General features: G+C 42.6%; 2 protein-coding genes across 6 annotated transcripts in view; one reads left to right on the top strand and one right to left on the bottom strand.

Moving 5' to 3' along the window:
- The window catches only part of MFSD6 (major facilitator superfamily domain containing 6), a 30934-nt gene extending 24942 nt beyond the window's left edge, over positions 1–5992 (top strand). For 2 of the 3 annotated variants that reach the window (XM_074829606.1, XM_074829605.1), the window contains 2 exons: positions 1091–1371; positions 3777–5992. In XM_074829606.1, the coding sequence (XP_074685707.1) occupies positions 1091–1371; positions 3777–3959 (464 nt within the window). In that variant the 3' untranslated portion in view covers positions 3960–5992. Of the gene's footprint in view, positions 1–1090; positions 1372–3540; positions 3560–3776 lie in introns of all 3 variants that reach the window. The other variant, XM_074829607.1, reaches the window with a different exon arrangement.
- An 862-nt stretch (positions 5993–6854) lies between these two features.
- NEMP2 (nuclear envelope integral membrane protein 2) lies at positions 6855–22561 on the bottom strand. Of its 3 annotated transcripts, none has more exons than XM_074829602.1 (9): positions 22372–22561; positions 19724–19839; positions 18057–18285; positions 17810–17882; positions 16717–16810; positions 15930–16044; positions 15069–15294; positions 12011–12187; positions 6855–9207 (listed from the first exon to the last, which is right to left on the bottom strand). In XM_074829602.1, the coding sequence occupies exons 1-9, from the start codon at positions 22511–22513 to the stop codon at positions 9084–9086; spliced, it is 1296 nt and encodes a 431-aa protein (XP_074685703.1). In that variant the 5' UTR covers positions 22514–22561; the 3' UTR covers positions 6855–9083. The 3 variants fall into 3 exon arrangements, with proteins under 3 accessions (XP_074685703.1, XP_074685704.1, XP_074685705.1); XM_074829603.1 differs by having other exon boundaries at positions 6855–10171; positions 18057–18171; XM_074829604.1 differs by having other exon boundaries at positions 6855–10171; positions 22372–22557.
- Between the last annotated feature and the right edge of the window lie 2038 nt (positions 22562–24599).

The following is a 24599-nucleotide window of genomic DNA, read 5'->3' as shown; positions in this document are numbered from 1 at the left end:
TTTCTTCAGTATTAGAGAACATCCAGCCATTGCTTAAAATATCCGGTACTATCTAAAGAGTCTGTAAACAAAATATGATTTTACAATTTTGAAAAAAGATCTTTTGAATCGGTAAAATATTTCTACTCAAAAAAAAATATTTTCTCAAAATTTACAGAATGTGTTATTTACAGACTCGCAGAGAACATACAGCTATTACTTAAAATAACCACCAGTTTCTAACAATCTCTTTAATTACTTTTCATATATAAATACCCTGTTTCTTCAAGATTGTAAGACACATTGTGTTGTGTCATGAAAGTAATTTTATGGGTGACATTTCAAGACAGTTGTGAAAACTCTTTCAGATTATTGAAAGACCCTAGAGGTAAATGTCTGTTGGGAGGATTTCATCCTTTGCCTGAAACTCTGTGACAGATATTTTGTCTTCTCCAGTGTGTCACTCTAACCTTCTTCTTTTCTCACTAACTGCATAACTCCATGGTAACTACAGAGGGATGGTTTGTTTCTTAAATAAAAAAAAAAAGTGGTGAAGATTTAAAACAACTTCTTTAAGTCAAATCAGTAGGTTTAGAAATTTTAAGATCAGAAACGGCTGTTCTGATGATGTAGGCTATGGGACTTCACAAATGGTTCCTGCTTGAAGACAGTGTTCAGCTATGAGTACGAGTGAGTTGTAAGATGCAGGCTTTATGCAGAGAAAGAAGTTTGCTACAGGTCTAAAAGACTTTCAATTTGCATATAACATGAAAAGGACTTTTTTAAAATTTCCAGTAACATGAAAGTACATATTTCTAATAGTTAGCTGGCAACAAGTGGACCACTTCATAGCCTTTAGCTGCTCCTGTTTATGCAGCCATCTAATATACCTCGCTGCAGTTGCAGAACAGCCTTGCCTGTAGGACAACATCCACACCGTGTTTCCTTAACTAGATTGTGGCGTGTCTCACTTCTGGCGGTTTGTGCCAGTCTTCTGCTTTCATTACAGTGATAACCGTGTTATGAAAGCAAGAAACACTTCACGTTTGTTGTCTGCTTCACATTTAAACTTGTTGGCTTTTGCCAGTGATTATTTTGTTTCAAACTCCAGAAAAGACAATGCTGGCAGAAAGGATCCCAGTGCCTTCCAGTCCTGTTCCCATAGCAACTATTGACCTTGTACAACAGCAATCAGAAGATATCATGCCTCGGACTGAGCCCAGGCTCCCTCTAAAGAAAACTAAACACCAAGAAGAGCAAGAGGATGTGAACAAGCCTGCCTGGAGCATCAGCTCTTCTCCTTGGGTCACCTTAGCTTATGCTGTCTACCAGATAAAAGAGATGGTTAAACTATCCAAAACCAGTCCAACTCCTGAGAATCAGCCTTTGCAGGTAATCTTCTAATGTACAGGAAGTTGTTATATGTTTGTTGGACGCTTGAAAACCTTTATAGCTGTGTAAATCTGTTAGTACCTGGCAGGTATTCTCTGTCAGCTTGTAGTAAATTCAGAGTTGTGAAACAGTAGTTGAAATACTGCATGAAATAGAGTTGTTTTCTATATATAGTACAGCAGGAATAACTTTTTGCAAGTTATTATCTTCCTGAAGATGGGAGGAGAGGGAGAGACATAGAAAGGCTCTGTTTTACAGGCTTGGATACACTTGAATTCCCTTTAAGTTTACATCTGTTTTCATATTAGTTGGAATCTGTGAGTTATGCATTTTGCAAAATTTACAAGGTGGTAATTGAACATGAAGATGCATAGCTGTTTAACAGAGTGTGGAGTGATTTTTATTTAGTTTTGCTTCCTTGGGTGATGCTATCAAATGTCTACATTGTTGCAGAAATAGGTGTTCCAGACAACTACTGATGGGATACAGAGCCTTCTGTTCAAAGTTAATCTTTTTTACACCAGATAAGAGCCATTCCATGACTTAAAATATCTGATTGCTGATGCTTACTTTACACCATTTCCCTTCTGTCCAGTCTCCCCCCAAAATACCTTTTAATACTTTTAGCTTCATCAGTGATTGGATGGACTTGGATCTTGAACTATCATCTAATGCTTTGGACATGCCTTTCAGAATGGAGCTGAAGCATACTGCTTAAACAAAGTAGGGAAATGCTGTCAATGCAGGTTTTAGAACAGCATGGTTAAGGTTAAAACCACTGTGTTTACCTGTCTGGAAGGAGTGGGCGAGGTTCCTTCTTATGCACCCGGTAGGCGTAAACACAGAAATGCTTTTTCCACGACTGCTGTCTTTAGAAATGGGTAATTTGGGGTATGAGTGTGAATCAGCGGAGCAGAGCGTGTAGGAATTTCACCTGGTCAGCGATCTCCTGCCTTTCTTACTTGTCTTTATTCTTGAAAATATATTTACAGGCATGTCTGCTTTAGGTTGGTTGGGTTTTTTGTTTGTTTTCGAACTTCCCTGAGTCAAAGAATGTGCTTTTTATAGTGACACTGAAGATACCATTGGGTCTCTGACATCAAAGACATTTGTCCAGAGAAACTGCTCTGTTTCCCACTGGTAAATACCCTCAGGGTCTTGGTTAGTATAAGCTATCCCCTTTTAAAAGAGAAATTGGAGAAAAGCAATCACACAGAACTTATGCAGTGAACATGGCAAGAAGAGAATGTTTTGCATTTGGGTGGTGTCTGAGGGGGACTTGTCCAACATTGCTGGACACCACCCAGCTGCTTCACTGAGAATGGTGAAGAGGCCAGAAAGGCTTTCATGCCTGTTGGCTTCTCTGTGGCACATCGTCTATTCATTATTTTTTCCTTCCCGTAAAAATACAGTGCTGATATAAAAGTAGTTCTTGCTGATGTGCCAAAATTCAGTGGACCCCATTGTAGTATATTTTTCATCATCTGTGTTCTCCAAAATCTCTTATCCCTGTTTCAGTGCCCCTAAAAGACAAACCTTCTGCAAAACATAACAGGTTTTACGCTCAGTCATTTATTTTAGGTTGGTGATAATAAAATACTGAAATGAGAAAAAGGCTACCCAGCTCTTCTATTACATTTGTTAAATAGCCTCTTTCAAATGAAAATAGATCATTTGGCAGGAGGGTCAGTGCACAGAAAATGGTATTAGTGACAAAAATTATTCCTTCTTATTTCATTAAGATTTTGGCTTGATTTTGCTAGTGCTTGCTTATACTCCTTCAAGCAGAGGGACATGCTTGCCATATTCTCTGTTCTTCAGTGCAAAACAAATAATCATAGATGGTGTATCATCTTCTAATGTGAAAGGTATTGGTGTGAAGGCTTGCTGTTTCCACCCTGGGGAAGGTGCCCTTATGTTCCTTAGTAAGGCCTGCTTGAGTAGACTGGATGGAATCATACATCAGGACTGCAGATGTTCTGCCATTCAGAAAGTCTGAGCAGTATTTTGGGGAGGGAGGGAACTACTGAGGAAAGCTATATTTAAGGAACATGAAAAAATGTTACAGAATTGTTTGGTCAAAATAACACTTTGAAGTCCAGTTAACTGTTTTTTTTTCCCTTGAAACACAACAAGTTTGTTTTTTGCATGCTTCTTGGGAAAGTGCAGTTAGGAAAAGAGATGGAAGGTAAGTTACTGTCTGCTTGCTATTAGTGTCATCCGGATTTAAATGTACTACTTTTGCTTTGCTTCTTTAAGTTTAATTTGTTATGTTGCGGGCATTTGAAGTAAGTGCTTTGTGAATTTCCAGAAGTGCCTGAATGCATCTGGGGGTATACCACTGGGGACAGTGTTGTGAGTGTTTATACTTACTTTTTGCATGCAATCCTTTCTCCTCTCTTTAGAAAATCAGTGAGAATTGCAGTGCTTCATCAGCCAGCTCAGCAAGACAACCCCAAAATCTGACAGATTCTGGGCAGTCCAGAAATTGTTCAGCACCAACGCCTACAGCAACATCAGATTCCCAAGTAGATGGTGACCGCGTTGTGTCAGATCATGATGCTCAGCCTGCTGCTGCAGGGCCCTGAGATGCGCTCATCTTATCAAATCCAGTGCATGGAATTCTGCTTCTCACCTGGGAAACGCTGGAGTAGGAGCTCAAAAGTAGGACTTCCTTCATCTTAATGATCATAATGTGATGCAGTGCAAGCTTTTAACTATATAAAAAATATTCATATGACTACACAGAGCAACATGAGCAGGAAAGCCAAAAGTTCGGAGTTCTTGAGGGAAGTGATGTGGCTGGATCTAACGGTAGGAAGAATTCTTGGCTGCTTTGCTAAAGCTGAGTCAAGTGCTGTGAGATTTCTTTGCAGTCTGTAGGACAAGGGAGTTCACTCCTCACTTGTTGAGGCACAGAGTGTCTGACTTGATTGGATAATTTTCTTCTTTGAATTTGTTCCCAAGACAAAATGAATAGACTTTTTAGGAGAGAAACTGAGTTGCCCTGCATAGTCTATTAGGAAATATCAGATCCAATAAATATAGAAACAGCATGAACTGTCTCTGTAAAGAGTTCTCAGAAACTGAGTAGCTTTAGGAAGCGTATCTTCATATTATGGTGATGGATTAAGTAAAATACACACATATTCAAAGAATATGTTTTTGAAGCTAATGTTATCTTGTTTGAGATAAAGGTTTAGTTCTGCGAAGCAAAGATTTTGAACTGGTGTTTTAGTGAAACAAAAAAGCTGGAGGAAGGCTTCTGAAGCAGTTACCCTCTGCGCTTGCAGCCCTTCAGTTGGGCGTAGGTTGTGTGCGTTTGGGTAATTTTAGATTTGATGTTGTACTGAGACAAGCATCTTTGAGCAAGATTGCACAACCTGAGATTGATCAAGGGTTTCAATGGACACACTGTTTTTTTGGTTTTTTATTTCATCATCTATACAATGGTTTATTTAATGCAGTGTAGTTACTGTGGTTATTTATTAAGAAAACAGTAAGCTTTAAGTGCCTAGGGAAGGTGGGGGGTAGGGAGGAATCACCTAAAAATCTTGATGATTAGGATTATAGGGGCAAAGTTGTTCATGCAGAAATCAAGCAGAGTGAGAGATTCTCAGGAGGAAGCAAATGTAACTAAATTGCGGTATGTTTAGGAAATTACTTTGCCCATTGAGAAGACGCTGGAAGACTTTGGATTATGTTTTATTACGCTTTTCAATATTAACTGCAGCCAGCTCAGTTGCTGGTGCATAGTGAAAATTGCTGCTGGAGGGAAATCCTTGGGCTCAGGGAGGAGTTGGGGGCAGGGGGGGGTTTAGTCATGACAGTGTTTTGGCCCATTTGCTTATGTTAACAGCTCGCTCCCGGGAGATTCTGAGCACTCTGAGCACTCAGCTTCTACGGGAATGAGTGTGGCTCAACCACCCCTGAAATCAGACGTGTATGATGGTTCAGGCCTTCCCGGGGGAAGGTGTGTGCTGTGGGGCAAGGCTGACGGCAGCGCAGGGTTGGGGGTAAGAAGATGGCAGCGGCTAAGCAGGAGAGGGGGTGCACGCTCCTACCTGCCTTGACATCGGGTTAGCTTGACTGAGGGGGTGTCCCGTAGCTGTGCTTTAGCTGTGCTTTTAGAACCACCCGTGTTCTGGTGGTGCCTGGGACCAACACCATAGACAATAAAAAGAAACATCGACGACTAGCCACTAGTTACTTTTTTTGCACTTGAACTTAAATGTACTGTACTCACGTAAATCCTCATGACTTGTCTAAGTGTCCTTTAAAATCAGAAATGTATTTATTGTATGTTTGTATAACTTGGGGGAGAACTACAGACTGAACAGGTGACAGGACAGAAGGATGCTAAAAATCATCTTGAGGCAAACCAACCATATGTTGAGTTCATGCTGTACGGTGTTACCTCAGCTGCTGCTGCATACCACCTGGATTGTGAGGTGAAGAGCTTGTACACTGTGTTTACACTTCAGAATTGTGTATTTGAAATGCCTGCTCTTTTTGGAATTGTATAGTCATTCTGTGTTGCAAAATGGACATGTACACCTGGGTTTTGATATTTGTGAAACTGTAAAAACTGTGGTAAGAAATATAAAATATCCATAATATATTTAATAGTATCAATCTGAACTTTTCTTATATTTGCTCATATTACGGTGCAAGCCATGAACATAATCACTTGAATTGAAAATAATTCAGTGATAATGCCCTTTTGCTAGGCTCACTGGAGGATGGCGCCTGGAGGACAGTGAACCTAGAGCCTGGGAACTACTCTTGCATGGTGTCCAAATCTGTCTCACGATAAAATCTGACCGTAGGCCCAGATTCCCTTCTGTGGGGTGAGGGGAATGTAAAGGATGCACACCAGCGTGCATCATAAACGGACTCATACAGAAGTGTGCAGGACATCATGAGTGAAAGTCAAAATTGGATGTTTGTCACCTAGCAGGTTTGAGAGAGAGGCTGCGAAGTGCAGGTCACGTCAGCTTGTATGGAAATACTTCCCATTTCTATTTCTGATTAACGAAATATATTTGCACTATTGCACCTGCCCTACACATCTGTCTGGATTTTTTTTTTAATCTTAGGTGTAGGACGATTACATTTTTACTATTTCAACTGCTTAACTTGTATGAATACAAAAGCGATGACAGGGAGGGATCTTAGTTTTGGTTTGTTGTTTGCATGTGTGTAACTGCCAGACCTCACTCATCACCTTACGAATTTGGCTTTGCAGTGGTTTGGATCTGTCATGAGTGGGGAACAGGAACGGCAAGCTCCTTCGGGGAGATGCAGTCAGGGCAGAGGGGACACTGTTTCAGAGCAACCACAGCTAATGTACCGTTACCATTTCTTAAATCTGCACCAAGGGAGAAAACTTTGGGACATGAACACTCCCAATTTACTTGGCTCCTCCTTATCGTATGTCCTGCTGTTCTGAAGTGAGCAAATGCATAAAGGGAGGAGAACCACAGAGTTGAAAAATATTTTTATTTTAAAAAAAATCTTGAAAGTACAAGACAGTATATCAAGTATGCTGTACCATGAATACAAAATAAATACAAATTCTAACTTTTTTTAAAAAACATGAAACAGAAGATAAATGTAACTCATCTGTCGTTAAGGAAAAAAGGCTTTTATACCGGTTAAGGCAATGGATTAACATCTAGAGTCTGTTCCCAGATTTTCTGGCTGAACGCTGGACAGTACGTGATAATTGTCTTTCAGTAAACCTATATAATCTCCATATATCACAGGAGCACTGTGCAAGTAAACTCACTGCTGGCGAAGGGCTCGAATGACAGCAGTTGGTTTTGGTGGGTTTTGTTTATGAAATGCTTCCAGTGCTGGAACAGGCTTGGGAGGATTTTTAAGGTCAGTATCAGCTATCCTCTGAAGTAGTGGTCATCTTTCGCCTATGTCGTTGCACTTCTGTCTTGGATGTACTTAGTAGTTTCCTGCTCTACTTTGGATAGTATTGTCCCATCCCTGGCAAATGATGGACTTCACAACTACAAAAAATGTCGGTTGATTTATTTTTTTTTCCCCTTGTTGGAGTAGGTGTCCGTGGTATTGTTCTAAGTAATTTAGAAAAAGGGACAGTGTCTGAAAAATGTAATTGCCTATTTTTAGGGAGCTTTTCTGTTTAATATACTGGTTAAGTAAAGTATTATCTCAGCCATTGTATATAAATACATACTATGTACTTATAGAAGGATAATTATCAGTACCTCAGTAAAGAGGAAATACAGAAAAACAGTGGGTTTAAGCTAGGACAGATCTGATTCTCCCCTTGGCCTCAATTCACATGGATAGGAGTTCTTAGCTAACTACAAAGTACACTGGAAAAACCCATGTACTTTAAAACATGCAAAACCCATTTAACATTAAGACATCTCTTCTTTTTTAACTAATCTGTAATAATTTCAGATACTTCATTTTCACAATGGCGACACAAGCAAAGGTAAAATAAATCTTTAGCCTACTAAGATCATTGTTTGGCAGGGAGTTTCCATCCTTCTCCCAAACCATCAAAGATAATAAGACTTTCCTCTATTTTCACAACAGCTTCCTGCTAGCAACAGAACCCCCCAGGCCAAGCCTGACTTCCAGAGCGTGGGTGGCAATTTAGCTGGGAGTTTGGTAGCAGCAGCCTCTTGGAGGTGAGCCTTACTGCTAGTGGCCTTCCTCAGCAGAACTCTTGCGCTATTTTTGAACGTTGTGGACCAAACAGTGAGTGTATTTTGGATCACCTGCTTGACAGGGCTTCTCTCTGCTAAGCATGCTATAGGTTCTGCATATGTATTTATAAATCTACAGCACAAAAGGGTGTTAAGTGTCTCTTTACTGTAAAATCGAAGAGTTCCTTTTAAAATGAAGCAAAGTTGGAAGCAATAGGAAGGAAGAAGGACCATGTAAGTAAGGCTTTCAAGTACCAACTCTGAGCCCTGTTTGATACAGAGGAGCTCTTGGAATGTGGTTAGTACTGTTAGAGGGAACAGATTTTCTCCCTTGTCCAGTGATGGACAATGAGAAACTATGGTAGTGCACGCACTGCTGAAGTTGTGCTGCATCATTAGGCATGTTACAAAGAAAATATATCCCTTTTAAAACAAATACATCCTCGTCTGACATGCCCTTCTGGAGAGCTCACTGCTTCCCACCTCTGGCAATTCCTGGTGGGACGGTGACAAAATTACAGGTCTTTTGTTTTCTGCAGTTTGGAAGACAGTAAAGGAACACAGCAAGGTGAGGACAGAAGAATATAGGGATAGTCTAAAGAACAAAAGAAGAAAATGACCTCTGAAGGTGGATGAACTGAGGGGACATCTACTCCCTGGCCTAGGACTGCTTAATACATAAGGTGGAAGACATTTGATTGTCTAAATTTCTCTCCCTGTTCTTTTCTTTTCCTCCCCACACATCTCCTGTGCCATGTCCCAAAGAAAGGGAGGTAGGAGCCAGGTATCCCTCCCTCCTTGCTTTGCCAGGAATTACTTTCTGCTTTTTATTGAATGAGCACACTACTGAGTACTCTGAGGAGAGTGGAGCTGTGTTTATCTGTATTCCCAATTACATGGTTGCAGCACCACTCAGGCTCTGCTGACAGCAGTTTCTCCAAGCAGCTGAAACAGCCTCAGCCTTTGTTGTCTTTTGTGGGCCGTTGAGAGGCCTGGAATGGACAGCAGTACCTGTCTGAGCTAAGGTGACGGTGAAATTGAAAGCAATAGTAAAAATACATTTGGGGATGGAAATCCTCCTAAATCATCTGCAGCTGTCAGAAATGGAGAAGCAGAGGACTGGAGAAAGCTGCAGCAGAGGGACCTGTTGAAGAGGGAAGAAAAGTATGTGAAGAAACAAAGACATGGAAAGAACAAAGTGCAGTGTCACTAGAGCAGAGACCGAGAACAGAACGATACAAGCAGAGGGTGAAAAGTCAGGCAGGGTTCTGATGAGTAAGGGAATCTTAAATGTGGAGAGGCAAAATGAAGCTAACGGACAGCAAGCCTAGCCAGAAAAGCAAACAAACCTTGTTCAAGTGTGTTAACTCTCTATTGATGTTTAGCACTGAGAAGTCTCATAAACAATAGAAACAGTTTATCAGCACACTAATGGCATTATTAAAATTGTTGACACATAGGGTACTTAGTAAAAGTAGAGCATTAATAATGGCTTCTCCTCCCTCTAGTGCTCAGGCACAGAGGACTTGATGATGAAAAGGGCCAAAACAGATTCTCTGTTTTCTAGAGGTAGTATCCTTGGGAAAAAGGCATCCTGGTGGGACAGGCTGCTGCCGGTACTTGCTCGGGAAATAAACAACATTTACTTCCCCAGTTAAAGTACCAACAGCATGAGAATCCTCTTCACTTGAACTGTCCCTATGCTTTCCCTCTGTTGCTCTAATCAGGTAACAGCAGTGATACAGGAAACAGTTTTTTCAAATATCCATGTTTGTCCACCAGCAACCCCAAGAAATCACCAAGTGTGAGCTCCCAGTCTTTATCCTTCCTTTCCAGGATGAAATTGTTTTCCCTCTCCTTATTTTAGGTTATTTCCCAAAGCTCAGAGCAACTCAGTAGCATATGGAAATGAAATTTGTGTATGCATTTCATCTTCATCCTCCTCATCTCCTTCATGGATGGAGCTGGCTGGATCATCTTGCTCAGATTCTGCCCTTGTCTCAAAGAGCTGCTCTTCCAGGAAGAAGCTCCCAATGCCGTATTCCTCATCATGCGCCTTTGTTTCTGCAGGTGAAACATGGGGACATCCCAGAACAAAACCTGCAAACCTGCCAGATTTTTAAAGGGAGAAGTGATCAGCTGAGAAATGGAAAAAAAAACATACTGTAAATGGAGGGGACACTGCCAGTTAAGCAGGGATGTTGTAAGGACATGCCCACAAGCAGTGTAGATGAGGGGAGGCTGCAGCATGAGCTAGGGAGTCCTGAACAACAAAGTAAATGGCAACGGATGGCAACGACCCTGAAGATTTGTTTTCCTGCCTTATCTTTTCAGTCTTCAGTCTATTCTATATAAGTAACTTTTGCTCTTGTGGAGGCCATCTGCAGGGTCTTGTGACTAAGCAAGAAGATCTAACTTCGTTTTCTCATCTTGTCAGTACTCGTGGGGTAATCCAGAACAAGCATTTGGACAGTTGGATAGATGCTACTTTAGCTTCTGAAAATAAATTAAAGCTGTAGCATGTTTGAGACAAAGGCTGAAAGAATTCAGGTAAGTTGAAAGGAAAAATGGTGAGCACTTCGCATTCCTACATTGCTGTGCTTCTGGTGCTTGCGCACACACTCCAGGCAAGCTGAGCTAAAGTCTTGCCAAAGAATTCCTGCTTTTGGTGAACCTGGAGCTGCAGGCTGGGAGTTCTGCAGCTGCTCCACGTGAATGCCGAACTGGAGGTCTGGCAGAACACAGCATGAACTTAGCACTGTCCCCACATTTCAATTTGCCACAAATCTTACTTTCAGTGGACAGCTACATTGAAAAGACAGAATGGAGCTGGAGGTTTCTGGCAAGCGTGTGGAAACAGACGGCAGTTCTGACACCTGGGTAAGTGTCGACAGCATCAGAGAAATGTAAGAAAAAGGAAATGCAGCTACATTCTGGAGTTCTGGTAAACTGATCAATAATTTACATTTTAGACTTAACATTTCTGTGAGATGAATGTTGTCACCTCGCTCTTCTTGGAAGCACTGTTAGTCTAAATGGGGAACAGAGTTGGACTGGCTGCGTTTTACAGGTTTGTCTTGTGTTGAACTATCTTCTCATGCTTAATGGAAGCTTGAAGGGGTACTCACCTTTAAATCAGACTTCTGTTGGTTCTCCTTTTGTATTTTTATACTGAACAGTTTATAAGAACTATATTAACTAAGTGATGGCTAGAAAATACATGTGTCTCAGTTGTTTGTTTTGTGCGTTTGGCAGTATTTTGTTTTACAATACTGCAGTGAGTTTTCACTTTTTGTATCTTTCAATCATGCTACGGAATGCAAGTAGCTTAGAAAATAAAATGATTTAACAATAAATCTGTAAAACCTGGCAGAGGGACTGTCTGTGTGCCCATCCAAGGAAGATGAAGGTTCTGAAACTAGTTTTAACTTTTTATTAAATTACAAGTTGACTGGGGTTCCATTGAAATTGTGACACTTGGTTCTGTGGCAAGGGCCAAGTTATAGTGGCTTGCTAATACGTGAAACTCTGCTTCTGATATCTTGAAGTTTTGCTTTTGACAGAAATATACTGCTATTATGATTAATTTTATATTCTGCAGGATTTTCTGGCTGCACTTATCTGACCCTTCCCAACCCCTATTTGTCTTAAGTTTGTTTAAGGAAAACTGCCGTTACCATGAATTAGCTGTGAAAGCCTGCATGCTCTCAGAATAATTTATGGTCAGGAAGGAACAAACAGGGGCTTAATACCACCAGCAAGTAATATCCTTGAGCAGTGTGGCTGTGATCTTTAGTGGGATTACTCGAAAAGATAAAGCTACTCGCCCATCTGAGTGCATGCAAGAGAAACGCACCTGGAACAGTGCCTGAAGTAGCATTTGGGTCTGCTGCGTAACAGTGTCTGTACAATGTGCTTCCTGGTTTAGAGAAGCCAGATTTTCTTACCTATGTGGGGACTGGAGTTTGGATACAGCTAACCACGATGGGAAATCAGGGTTCCTGCAGAATGAGCGCAGCTCCTCCAGGGCTCTGATAGTTTCTGTTTCACCTTGTTCTCGATACTCCTCTTCAGTAAGGTATTTAAACACTAACTTCTTTGATTTAAAGTGATTCTTCATTTTTCTAGAATGAAATGAAAACAGTATTTCTAGTCTTCTGGCACATAATTATTGTCTGTCCTTTTTCCCTACTACCTGCTATTAACATGAATTAATTGCTTTTATCCTTTTAAGAGGACGAGCTACATTCTTGCATTAAAATTTTAGGACAAGGTGTCTCACGTTTGCCAGCCTGTTTACCCTAGGTCTTAACCAAAGTTGTAGAATTCCACAGAATGATACCTAATGAGCTTCAGATGAGCTTTGGATCACATCTTTATTGTGTATGCATGGACTAAAATCTCATAGAATTAAATAGATGGCTGCTTGCTCAGCCATTTTTAGGTGCAATATGCAAAATGTGTCTGTGCAGAGACATGGGCTGAATCAAAACCCTGTCTGCATATGTAACTTCGAAGATAAGCAGTACTCTAAGTCTGTTGTGAGTTGTTCATGTTGTTTACTAGATCGCTTCTCTTAAATCTTGCTTTAAATTACAAAACTGAGTAGTCTGAGGCCAAAATGTTTACAATCTGATGTTTTTTTAGCTGCTGCGTAGCGATGTATAATATAATTAGGTATCAATTAGAAAGTGTGCCATGTTCTGTTCCCTTCTGTCGACTGCTTTCAATTTAAATGTTGTGATGAGTTAAGATAAGCAAGGGCTGGATGCCCATAAAACTTTCAGCTCTGTATAAAAACACCTGCTCCAACCAGCAGCATTCAACTTTCCTCCTTATTTCCCTGCAAAGCGAGAATGAATTGTAGCCCTTGTTCAGGTTAAATGGTAAAGGTCTTGCTGGCTCAGTGGGATCAGTATTGATCTTAACATATAATGCAAGATTCTTAGTTATTTTGATGTATCAGCTGCTCTGAACTATGTATCTGGCATCATGGCCTCACAGTTTGGTGCTGCTGCTTCCTGTTTTGAAACAGGAAAAAAAGCGCCTTATCATTCTCCTAAGAGAGATTTGTAGAGCTGTATTTCAGTGCTTTTTGGCTTTATAGAAGCATCAGTTCGTGAAAAACAAAAAGAGGTCCGCATGGAGAACAAACTACAGTGTTTCAGGGTAAAACAGGTATGTCCTGGCTTCTGTGAACTTGTAGCCAAATCTTACTGATTTCAGAGTGAGCTGAACGTGCTTACATCAGGTAAGTATTGATCCTATATGTTGCTTTTGAAACAGTTCATGCTTCTCAGCTGCAGGCAAAAATCAGTCTTCAACAAATGATAAATTCTACCTAAAGTAAAAAAGCTTCAACCCAGTCCACACTGCAATATCTAAAAAGAGCACAAGAGCAAAGCAATATGTTCTTCAAAACTAAACAATGTGTAAAGGACTAAAAAATAAATTATTTTTTTTTATTCTTTTGGTTATGCCAGTTCTGGCCTTTGCCTCTTCCTGGTTCTCTGCAGTTCAGTTGAAGTCCACAGCTATGGAACAGTCTGCACTAAAGACTCTGGCACTGAAGGTGAAAACCAGATGTAAATTGGCAGGACTTTTTAGAATATTGAGTGTTGTATTTGTGATAAAACATGCTTCAAATTCAAGGATGAGCAAACATGTTGTTCCCATATTGCTAATGAAAATACTTAGTAAACTAAGGTCTACATATCAGTGGATTGAGAGCAGCCCTGTGGAGGAGGACTTGGGGGTATTAGTGGATGGAAAACTGACTGTGAGCCAGCAATGTGCACTCACAGCCCAGAAAGCCAACTGTGTCCTGGGCTGCACCAAGAGAAGTGTGGCCAGCAGGTCGAGGGAGGGGATTCTCCCCCTCTACTCTGGTCTCGTGAGACCCCACCTGCAGTGCTGTGTCCAGCTCTGGGGGCACTAACATCAGAAGGACATGGACCTGCTCGAGCAGGTCCAGAGGAGGCCACAAAGACGATCAGGGGCTGGAGCACCTCCCCTGTGAGGACAGGCTGAGAGAGTTGGGGTTGTTCAGCCTGGAGAAGAGAAGGCTCCAGGGAGACCTTATAGCGGCCTTACAGTGCTGAAAGGGGCTACAGGAAACATGGGGAGGGACTCTGCATCAGGGAGTGTAGGTATAAGTAAGAAATTCTTTCCTGTGAGGTTGGTGAGGCCCTGGCACAGGTTGCCCAGAGCAGCTGTGGCTGCCCCCTCCCTGGCAGTGTTCAAGGCCAGGTTGGACGGGGCTTTGAGCAACCTGGTCTAGTGGAAGGTGTCCCTGCCCATGGCAGGGGGGTGGGAGCTAGATGATCGTTAAGGTCCCTTCCAACCCAAACCAGTCTATGATATTGCAAGCAGTTCCCATTCCAAATGCCACAATATCAGTGGGGCTCTGGGAATAGGGAGTAATGTCTCCACAGTGATAAAAGATTCAAGGCAGACGTGTACATCTAGGCTAATAACCTTGGAAAACTAAAATCAATGGAAACCACTGTTTTTGTGGACACAGGTTTTTAGTCTCTGAACTCTGCACTATCTAACCTACAAGGACTGTCACTGTTTAATATCTGCTTCCTCGGTGATAGCACACTGTTTTAAGCCCTAAGATTCAGCACAAGTTACCTGCAGATTCCCTCACTACACGTGAAACCAAGGCACTATTGCTACTGTCTAATCAATCAGCCGAACAGAAATGTTTTCATTACCATATGCTGCAGACTAGAAGGTGCTACATTTGTACGTGAGAGCACAGTCACATTTCTCTATTCTCTAAAGAACAAAACTCACATATAGAACTTCCAAATGGAAAATAATTAAATTCTTGTGTCTCAGGGCTTTAAACCCTTTCTATTGCAGCTTTACCTTTGGTAAAAATATGAACTAGTACTAGAAAGTCATCAGTCATTCCTGAAGCGTAAGGGTTTTTTCATTATCAGGCTCCAGTATTTCCTGGTGATACAGGGACTTGGACATTCACAAGTACATACAAACCTGCCTATGTGACAAGCAGCACCGAGGGGGTAACACAGGCCTTTTGAGCAGAGGCTGGCTGCTATTACTGCATACGCAACTTGAGGTATGGTGACACCACAATACATCAAGACAAAGGCTGTTAATTGTAGCATCCATGCGAATAAGGTTATGCTCAGTTCAGTGGTAAGCGGTCCATGCTGATAGCAAGTGGCAAAGCTGGTAACTCCAACAGCCAGAAGATACCCTGTAGAAACAGAAAAGGACATGGAGAAAAAGATGCAAACTACGCATATAAACTTCCTTAGATCAGTTCACAAAGTTTGCAACTGCTGTGAAGTATAACCTACTGTTTCTTGTGTTCTCTTATAGATACCTGCATTATGTTGTTTTATATTTCAAAAGTGTACAATGAGCTCACGAGGTGATCTATGAACAGCCTTCAGCTAATGCTGAGCTGCACGTGAATTCTCCCCATGCAAGAATGTCAAGGCAGGTGCCAGATCAGCAGATTTGTCAGCCCCTGCAGCCACATCCAGTTAGCAATTTATGCATCCAGTTCCTAGATCCAGCAAAATACAAACCAGCATAGCTTCCCTTTTGCTGTCACAGGGAACACAGGTGATGGCAAATCAATGAACAAATAATATGGGCAAAGTCTGCTCTTAAAGCTGTTGCTGGCCCACTATATCAAACTCCTTATTTAATGATACAATGTGCGTAAATACTCATTTGAGTAGATTTAGGAACCTTTGGAATATTCCCATGTCCATGGCTTAGGAGAAAAATGAGTCACTTGATTTTGTTTTTTATGGGCAGGTATTCATCTAACCACTAAATTAAACCAAAATCTGCAGCACATTTTTTTGATCATTTTCTTACCCAATACGTAGTTTCTGTGTTCCAGCCACAACCACTGCATGTTCTCTTTGAAGCAGTAAATAAAATAGAGCGAGCACATCCAGCAGCCACTCATTAAGATCCAGAAGGTACTGTGCTGGAAAAACAAAAACAAACCCAAAAACTTGAAAAAAATTTCAAGTCAGAATCAGGACCATTGTGCAAGGGAACTCTTAAGGCAAAACTAGATGTGATATTTGGTAGACCTACAGGGCTTATGATTTGTTAGACTTCCATTGTACAGTGCTCTGCACACTACAACTGAACAATATAAGTTCTAAGTGGAACAACCACATCTCTGTATTTGTCCATGGTATAAGCCCACTGCAGTGTATTTCCAGTTAACATATCTCAGCAATATTGTGGGAATGCATGGACTTTGTAAAAAGTAAAAATTCACATCTGCCTTGCAATGAATTGTCTCTGGTGAATGGAAGAGAATCCGCTCCAGTTGCCAATAAAACTACATTTTGATTTAGATTGATTCATAGATTCAAAAGTAAGCTTAGCTCCAGTTCAATAAAAATAATTTGTTTCAGAATAAACTCTTCTTGCACATCAACAGTCTCCTGTAAACTCAGGAGCAAGCTAACTAGAACTTGATTCTGACCTAATTATATTTACTTGACGCAAGAAATCCTGCAGTCGTTTCAGTGGAGTTACCTGGCCACAAAAGCAGAGCAAGATCAGAATCTGGCTCTGTACTCTTCACTTCCTATATTGTGATGTTGATGATTATTATTATTTTGTTTTATAAATGTAGATTTACCCTTGGAATAAACCTTTTAAGTGTCAACAGGACAAAGACTAGCAGAGCAAGAACACCCAGTATCATTCCAGAAAGGTAAAAGAACTTGGTACTCCTGTAAGAGAACAAGAGAGAATATGGTGAGAAGTATAATTGGTTAAGATGCCAACATTTATAAAAACAGCAGTGATCTTCAGTAAGAACTTAACACAGCTGTAAGTTAAGAGTTGTAGTTACATGGTTAACAGGCCCAGTTTAGATATTAAATCCATGTAAGGAAAAATTCCCAACAGATACTTAAGGTCACTGGAGTTGTTACAGGCTAGGAGATTGTGTTGGTTTTTTTTAAAGCTCACGCTATTTCTGATTTCATTGACCTTCTAGTTTCTAGTAATTTCATTTTCTTCTATGTACCGATAGGGTTCTGTACTGCAAGCAAAGTTTTATTTTTTTAATTTAAAATGTAAAAAAACCTCCACAAACTCACAAGTTTTTTTTTTTTCTAAGCTTATGCATTTATAAAGTCTGACTTTTTAATTCAGAGTTAACTCTATAAAACCTATTGCTGCTCTGCTTGTTTTAGAGGTGCCTCCTGACAATTAATTTGTGACTCATTTTGCTTTGAAGTCATGGGACACATGTTTTGCTATAACAAGAAGTATCCTCCCTTACATGCTATGCAAAATGTGCATCAAAAGAACGATGGGGAAAGGTTGGCACAAAGGTGGAGGCAGATGACCTCATCCTAAGCATTTCTTGCTGCAGGAAGGCATCACTGATAATACATGCAGCACTATTTAGCACTCGGCTAACCTCACTGGTCTGCAAAAGGGGGAGAGAATTTCTCTGAATCCACACACTTGCTCGCTGAGGATTGTTTTGGTGTCACTCATTGCAGGAAGCTTGGATACAAGAACCCTAAAGCAAAGTGATTAATCAAGTGCAGCATTCCAAAATATGTCCCAATCTGTCCAAACACAAGTGAAGACATTTTAAATACATGTTCAGCTTCCTTATCTCGCTTTCCCAAAGAACCACCTCTTTAGCTTAGGAAACAGACCAAAGATGCACAGGCTTTGGGAAAGAAGGTCAAAAACCAGCAGCTAGTACTCACCTGCTCAGGCTGTTTGCAAAATGGAACAGAAAAATTCCAGCTACAAACAAAAACAAGAGCTTTCCATCTAGCACTGAAAAAAGGGGGGAAAAAAAATAGAAATGGACTTTAGACTAATTTAATCTGAAATGTTGATTATACAAAATATCAACAGAAAAGTCCCAAGCTTCTTACAGAAGAGATGGTACATTCAGTAATTGGCAATACCAGTCTATCTGTAATCTAAACTGAAAGCGTTTGTACTTACTTTCTCGTTTCACACTCACGGTGTACAGTTCAGTTTTGAAGGGCTGTATTCTGAAACAAATATCCTCTCCATATTGTTTTATGCTTATGAAAGTTTCTGTAGATGTCTCTGGTTTCTGGAAGATTTGAACAGCACATGCAGCAAACTCAAAGACAGTTTCTGAATTTCGACAGTTGCTTTTTTCTGAAATAGGCTCAAACCTGAACTTTTCTCTGCTGTTAACTTTTACCTAAAAACAACAGAATACACAGAGAAGTAGCTCAGAATCACTGGGTTTTTTGCTTTTCTGAACTATATATTAATTGTTTAGGTCTTAGAAGGTGATTCAGAGAACTCAACATCAGCAAAATTCTATGGAGGGGCCTCAATCCACTCAAAAGCTTGGTGGGTTTGGTTTTACCATGACACTTGCCCACACACAGATTCCTAACAAAACCAGTAATATTTGACTGACCAGTTTCTTTTGTGGATATTCATATGCTTCCCCATTCCCCTTCTGAACCCTAAGAAACTGGACTTGCTTTTCTTGTAGTTAATAATGCAATCTTCATGTTAGGGACAGAAGTGGGATGAGGAAAATTAAAGATGTTCTGACGAGAGATTTAAATATAAGCACGTTCCTGTCAGGTATTTTGGGGTTTCTTGCTAGTTCCCAGCACCCTCCCTCTTCTGAGATGGGATGATTTTCCTGAAGATTCTGATTCATTGTGAGCTCTTGATCAGAGCCTATTAGACAACAAAGACCCATCTACAAAAAAGTGATGCAAGAGGTAATAAAACAGGCTTCTACTGGGAGAAGAGACAACACGTCAGGCAAGCAATTAGTTGGGGGGAAAAAAATCTGAACTTCCTGCATTTAAAGATTTACTCCAGGAAAGCTTGTGTGACTGCTGGAGGGTTTCACCACCTGAAGTCTGCGACCATTCATAGAAACATCTGCAGCATGTTCCTGAGGAAAACAGTCCTGGGAACAAAGGGATGTTCCACTTCTTGTATCTGAGAGCAAATTCCTCCAACAGAGATGAAGTGAAATTGTCCCCTTCCCTTGTCTGGAGACATACTTCCCAGAAGAAAAAAAAAAAAAAGGACCCACACAGATAGTCAGCTTGTGTCTTTAGCTATTATTGCTTCCAGCGCTAAGAGATTTTTATACTGTTTTGTGCTGCTCCCTCAACATGTTTCTTGTAAGATGACCCTCTGTTACTCAGAAGAACTACTGCTGTTTTTCCATTAGTCACGATCTAATACTTCCTATACTGTGGCTTGGTATGCTACAGTGAGTGAGTCACAGAACTGCATTTTATCCTCAAATTTAAAAGTTTTATAAAGGCATTTGGTGATAAGCAAAAACATTTGTTGCAGAGGTTAACAGTGGCCCCTCAGCAGAAAAGGTCTGCAACAAAATAATACGCAACACTAAATTAATGTTTGGGTGACATCATACTATAAGCCTGGTTGACATCTTTCTAACAGAGACCAAACCTCACTGCACCCAAAGTGGAGGATCACGATGCCACGTTTTTATCATTGTCCTACCTATACACCGTTCAAACTACTAATTACACAGAGATACTGCTTTGATCTTGCTAACTGATCATACACTTCGCTGGCAAAAGTTCATGTGAAATGTACTGCATATCTGAAGGATTCCCAAAATGGCCTCTTACCTGAAGAGTCGACCAAAGGTACTGCAAGTGAATGGTTCTGTTTTGCACATAGCAATAACAGTTTTCATCCTGTTTCTGGATGACATCCATTTCCTGCAAAAAGCTACAGTTTCTACCTGGGTGGGGGGCAGAAAAGTTAATTTTAAGCATGTATCAAATACAAATGTGTACTTTTTCTCCATTTCATTGTTGTCTGTGCTGAGGGAATCACAAGCAATTTGCAGATAATCAAACGTAAAAACTATGCTGCAGGACAGCATGTTCAGTTTGATTTAGATGAAAATTCAAATTAGACTACTAATCAAGTAATTTAGGCTCCAGAGTAAACTGCAACACCTTTGGGGAAAAAAAAAAAAAAGAATTAAACTAGGGAGATACTTTTAGAAAATGTAATCCATAAAACCTTGGCTTCGGTGTCAGTGTTTTGATGGCACTGGAATAGGGCCTCTGGGCCAAATTCACTGCTGGCATGAGTGGGTGTAACTCCACCGGAGTCGATGCTTATACCAATGGTGAATGCAACTGTGGGAGTCAGAGCAGGTACACAGGCTTGCATATTAAAATAGTCATTTAGCACATGACACAGCTGCTGATGGCAGAAAGCATACTCCTCTCCCTCAGAAATGTTTCTAATGTTAAATAACACAACTCTTCTTTTGAAAACAAGTTTTCCGGACATAGTCCAGCCACGACATGTAATAAGGCAACTGCACTGATAGCTTGACATAAGTCATTTAATTAGGGATGCTAATTGGTCTAACTCTCCTGAAACATTAGTGAGCCCCTAAGATCTTCAGAATTGCACTTTTGAGCAGAAATGCACCTAAAAGATTTATGGAGCAAACTTTGAAGAATAACATACATTCCGATCTATACACATGTGTAAAATATACCCTGCAGTGCATTACAGGAGTGTTCCAGGAACATAATTAAAGAGAAGAATAAAGGAAATAATTACAGATCTGAACAGAGGGAATCATCTGGCTCACTGAATAGAAAATGTAGGTCTAAGCCAAGCTCAGTAATAACTGCTAAAATACTGTCATACATTCAGAGCAGCATAATGAATATGTGCAGAAGTCTCAATCTGGACAAGGAGATACTGTTTGCAGGTAAAAACCTGCCCTGTCTCTATAAGGAAACTGAACCTAGGCTAAATTATTTTTTAAACAATTTAATTAAGCCAATGAAAAATACCTGCGTGGATGTTCTTACATAAGTTTATTAAGACATTCCAGAATTAAAGTGTCCACAGATGATCCTGCTAAAATAAATTGGTTTAAACTTAAAATTCGAGCATTTTTATTGTGAAAAATTAACCATCTGATTAATTTTCATCCGGCAAAGCCAGCAGGAGGGAGCACAACCCTTTAGACAAGGGCTGACTCTTGACAAGCACTTCCATAAAAAGTGATGAAGCTACAAAAGGATTCGTCTCTGAAGCGCTGCTGACTGACACAGCAAGCAGGTGAGGCTGGGCACTACCCAGGGCTAAAACCGAGATAATCAGTGCTAGGAAATGGCAATACTCTAGCAGGACCACAACGCAGCTGAGACTGCCCACACCTTCCCTGCAGGATGTATTAGGATTTTCTACCACTACGGATAAACTATCCATCCACATTAAAAGTAATGTCCTCCATATACAACACTGCAAATATTTTCTTACTCCCCTTAATTTTAAGGCATTTTCTTGAGAAAAATAATTTGCTTCAAACGAGAGATCAGCTCCATACAGTGAAACAATCACGTTTCCCAAAGGAAAGATGCTTCTGAACAGGTAACTGTGAGACAACAGGAGGATTTTCGCTACCGTGAGAACACACTGGGAGAGCAACTCTCAAGTTTTGAGATTATGCGCAGTGAAGAGAATCAGCATCTGCTGCAGAATCCAGAGGATGCCCAAGACTCGGGAACACCAAGGCAATGGGGGAAGCAGTTTCTGAGGTAGGTATCGCCACTACAACTGACAATAGCCTTTAGGGTTTTCATTGCCCTCGTTAATAATTCTGCACCCCATTCTCCTGAGCCGAGCTTATGAGAAAGCCAGAGGGACCAAGCCAGACCACCAGCCAGCTTCCCCGGCACTGGGACCCGCCCTGCCAACCGCTGCCTCCCACAGGGACCCGACAGGCACTTGCTCTCCGTGCGCCAGGGGCCGCTTTGTTCACGCCAGTCCCCGGCGCTGGGCCTGCCTGTCCCACAAGGTGCCACCAAGCAGAAAATTCTCGTGGAAACTGAACTGAGGTGGGACAAGCAGGAGAAAACAGCAGAGCGCCTCGGGGACGCGCCTGGCCCCTCAAACAACTTTAGCTCCCGGGCAGGGGCCGGGGAGGCGGCGGCCCCGGCCTTCCCGTAGGGCAGCGCCATTTTGGGCAGGGGCAGAGGGCAGCGGGTCGCGCTGCACCGGGGGCGAAGGAGACCCCAGAGGAACCGGGGGGGGAGAGAAGCGTGTCCCCCCGCTCCCTGTTCTCAACGGGACGAGGGGTGAGGACACCCCCTCTAGCCAGTGCCCGCCCGGGCATGGGACAGGGACCCCCCCCAGGACCGCCGCCCCGCCCGCGGCCTGCTCTGCCCCGCCGCCGCCGGCGGAGCTCTCCCGGCGCCGCGCAGCCCCCCGAGGGCGGGAGGGAGGGGAAGGGCAGTACCTGCTGACGGCGCCTCCCCGCTGCCCCCCGCCGCCCCGGCCAGCGCCAGGAGGAGCAGCCCCAGCACCGGCCCAGGCCCCAGCACCGACCGGGGCCGGGGCGGGGGCCGCTGCCAGCGGCGGGGTGGCCGCGCCAGACTCATGTGGCGGCCGCCGGCTCCGGCCTCGCCCCTGACGGTGGCGGCGAGGGCGGGCCCCGGCGCGGGGAAGGGGCGGTGCGGCCCTTCTCCCCCCCGCCGCCCTTCTCCCCCGCGCCGGGCCGCGCTCGGCTGGGCTGGGGGGGCCGGGGTGGCTCGGGGTGACCGGCCCCGGGCAGGGGCTCGCCCCGGCTTATCCTAAAGACTTGTGGGGGGAGCAGGCGGGGGCGGCGGCCTCGGGCGGCGGCCTGTGCGGCCCCTCGGCACCGCTGACGGCGGGGAGGCACCGCTTCTGGTGTGGGACGTCTGGCTTGCGTTTCTCTTACTGGTGTTTTAGGGCTTCCGAAGAGTTAAGCGTGTGCACTTGGAAAGACAAAAATCATGGGAATGTAACAGCTCAGCAAAAGCGCTTCCTTGGATTGGGGTGTCATCTCTGCCTGGCTGACCGAAAACGTTGACTGCCCTGGTCACGGTAGATATACTGGTCAAGGTATAAATTGGTCCAGAACAAAGGCTCACATGAACAGCATGCGACACTTCCAAACCTCAACCAAGGCCGCCACCCCAACCGAACGGGAGGGTTAATACTTGCCTCCACACGCACCCTGTTCCTGAGACCCCGGTCCCCACCCAGCCCGAGGGCACACCAGGTCACCCACATGCTGGCAGCCAACTCAGCCCGTGAGCAACACGCGTTCATCAGACCCTCTGCCCACCCAGAGGAATTCCCTGAATGAGGTCTGATTAGATGCTTTGATGGAGGTGAATGTCCAGCGCGTTTCTGTGTTTCCTAGGCAGCCACAAGAAGAGCCTGGAGCGGGACGCACAGTTCCCCCGTCAGCGTTGTGAAGACACGAGCTAGGTCCAACTCAGCCCGGTCCCCGCTTGCTCATTGCAGTCAATTTAGATTGCTTGTGAGTCACAGTCAGCAGTCAGGGGTGGAAAGGGCTGGAGCTTTTTTCCTATTCTATGAAAATCAATAAACACAATTTTGACAAGGCATTCTGGCATCACCGATGCCTATTTTTATACTGAGCCCTACATTTGGCCTTTCCAACCTACTTGCTTTGCTACAATAAGACGATGCCGTTTCTCTGCATGAAGGTTGCATGGTTTTGGTTTTATTTTTGATTGTTTAGAGCTGGATCCAATTCCTGGAGGTGCCAGGATGGGCTTTTTTAACACCTGAAGGGGGCTGCCCACTGCCTCGCACCTTGTCTCAGCGCTTACATCTGTGGGGAGTGGGTGGTGTGGGGCTGCGGCTCTCCTCGCCTCACCTCCTACACCCGCTCGGCGCTGGCTGGGCTTGCATGTAACTGTGGATTATTCCTTGCAAGTACTGAGGAAGTGGAGAACAAGGGCAAAAATAGTTGGGATTTGATAGCGTGTGCAACATCTGACAAACTTCAGTCTCCAAAGGAAGCAGCGATTGATGTATATCTTTATTTGTCTTTATGTAATTTGGGTGTTGTCTTTATATAACTTTTTGGGCTCTTTCTCTAGCAAATGTGGTGAAGAAATAAATGCTGCATTTTATGATTACCTGCTTCCCTAATAACCCTTAGAAATATGTAACCTCTCAGTTCTGTGTTTAAACAGCAAGGGACAATCATAGCTAAGTTATTAGAAGAATCCCTTTCACATTTTTCAATTTGCAATATTTTTTCTGTTGTGTTAACCTTCTTGACAGTATTTTTCCTGGGGAAGGGAACACTCCACATTCAGTTTTCGCTTATATTGTCGTTCGTAGAGCTCTTTGCACTTCACTGCTAATTAACTTTCAATAACTGTCGTAGGGTTACAGTCAGTCAGCATGAATCAGATGGAAAATGTAGCTTTAGGGGACCGCACTCTGTCAAAAACGATTAGAAACCTTTGCTTGATTTCCGAGGAGAACGTACTCGCTCAAGCAGGATACAGCAGCTATTAGGCAGTGTTCTACCGCAGTAAGAAATCCTTAATAAAAGAGACTCGGTGCTTTCACTACAGCCCTCCTTCCAGGGTGGCTCTGAGTAATTATGTGGCGTTTTCCTTGCTTCCCATTTGTTTGACTTCCCAAATGGTGGTGTTGCTTCGGCAAAAGCTTGGGTTC

This window comes from Strix aluco, chromosome 6 (assembly GCF_031877795.1).
Source record: "Strix aluco isolate bStrAlu1 chromosome 6, bStrAlu1.hap1, whole genome shotgun sequence".
Taxonomy (NCBI): Eukaryota; Metazoa; Chordata; class Aves; order Strigiformes; family Strigidae; genus Strix; species Strix aluco.
The sequence above is the reverse complement of the archived record's forward strand: the minus strand, read 5'-3'. Positions and strand labels throughout refer to the sequence as shown.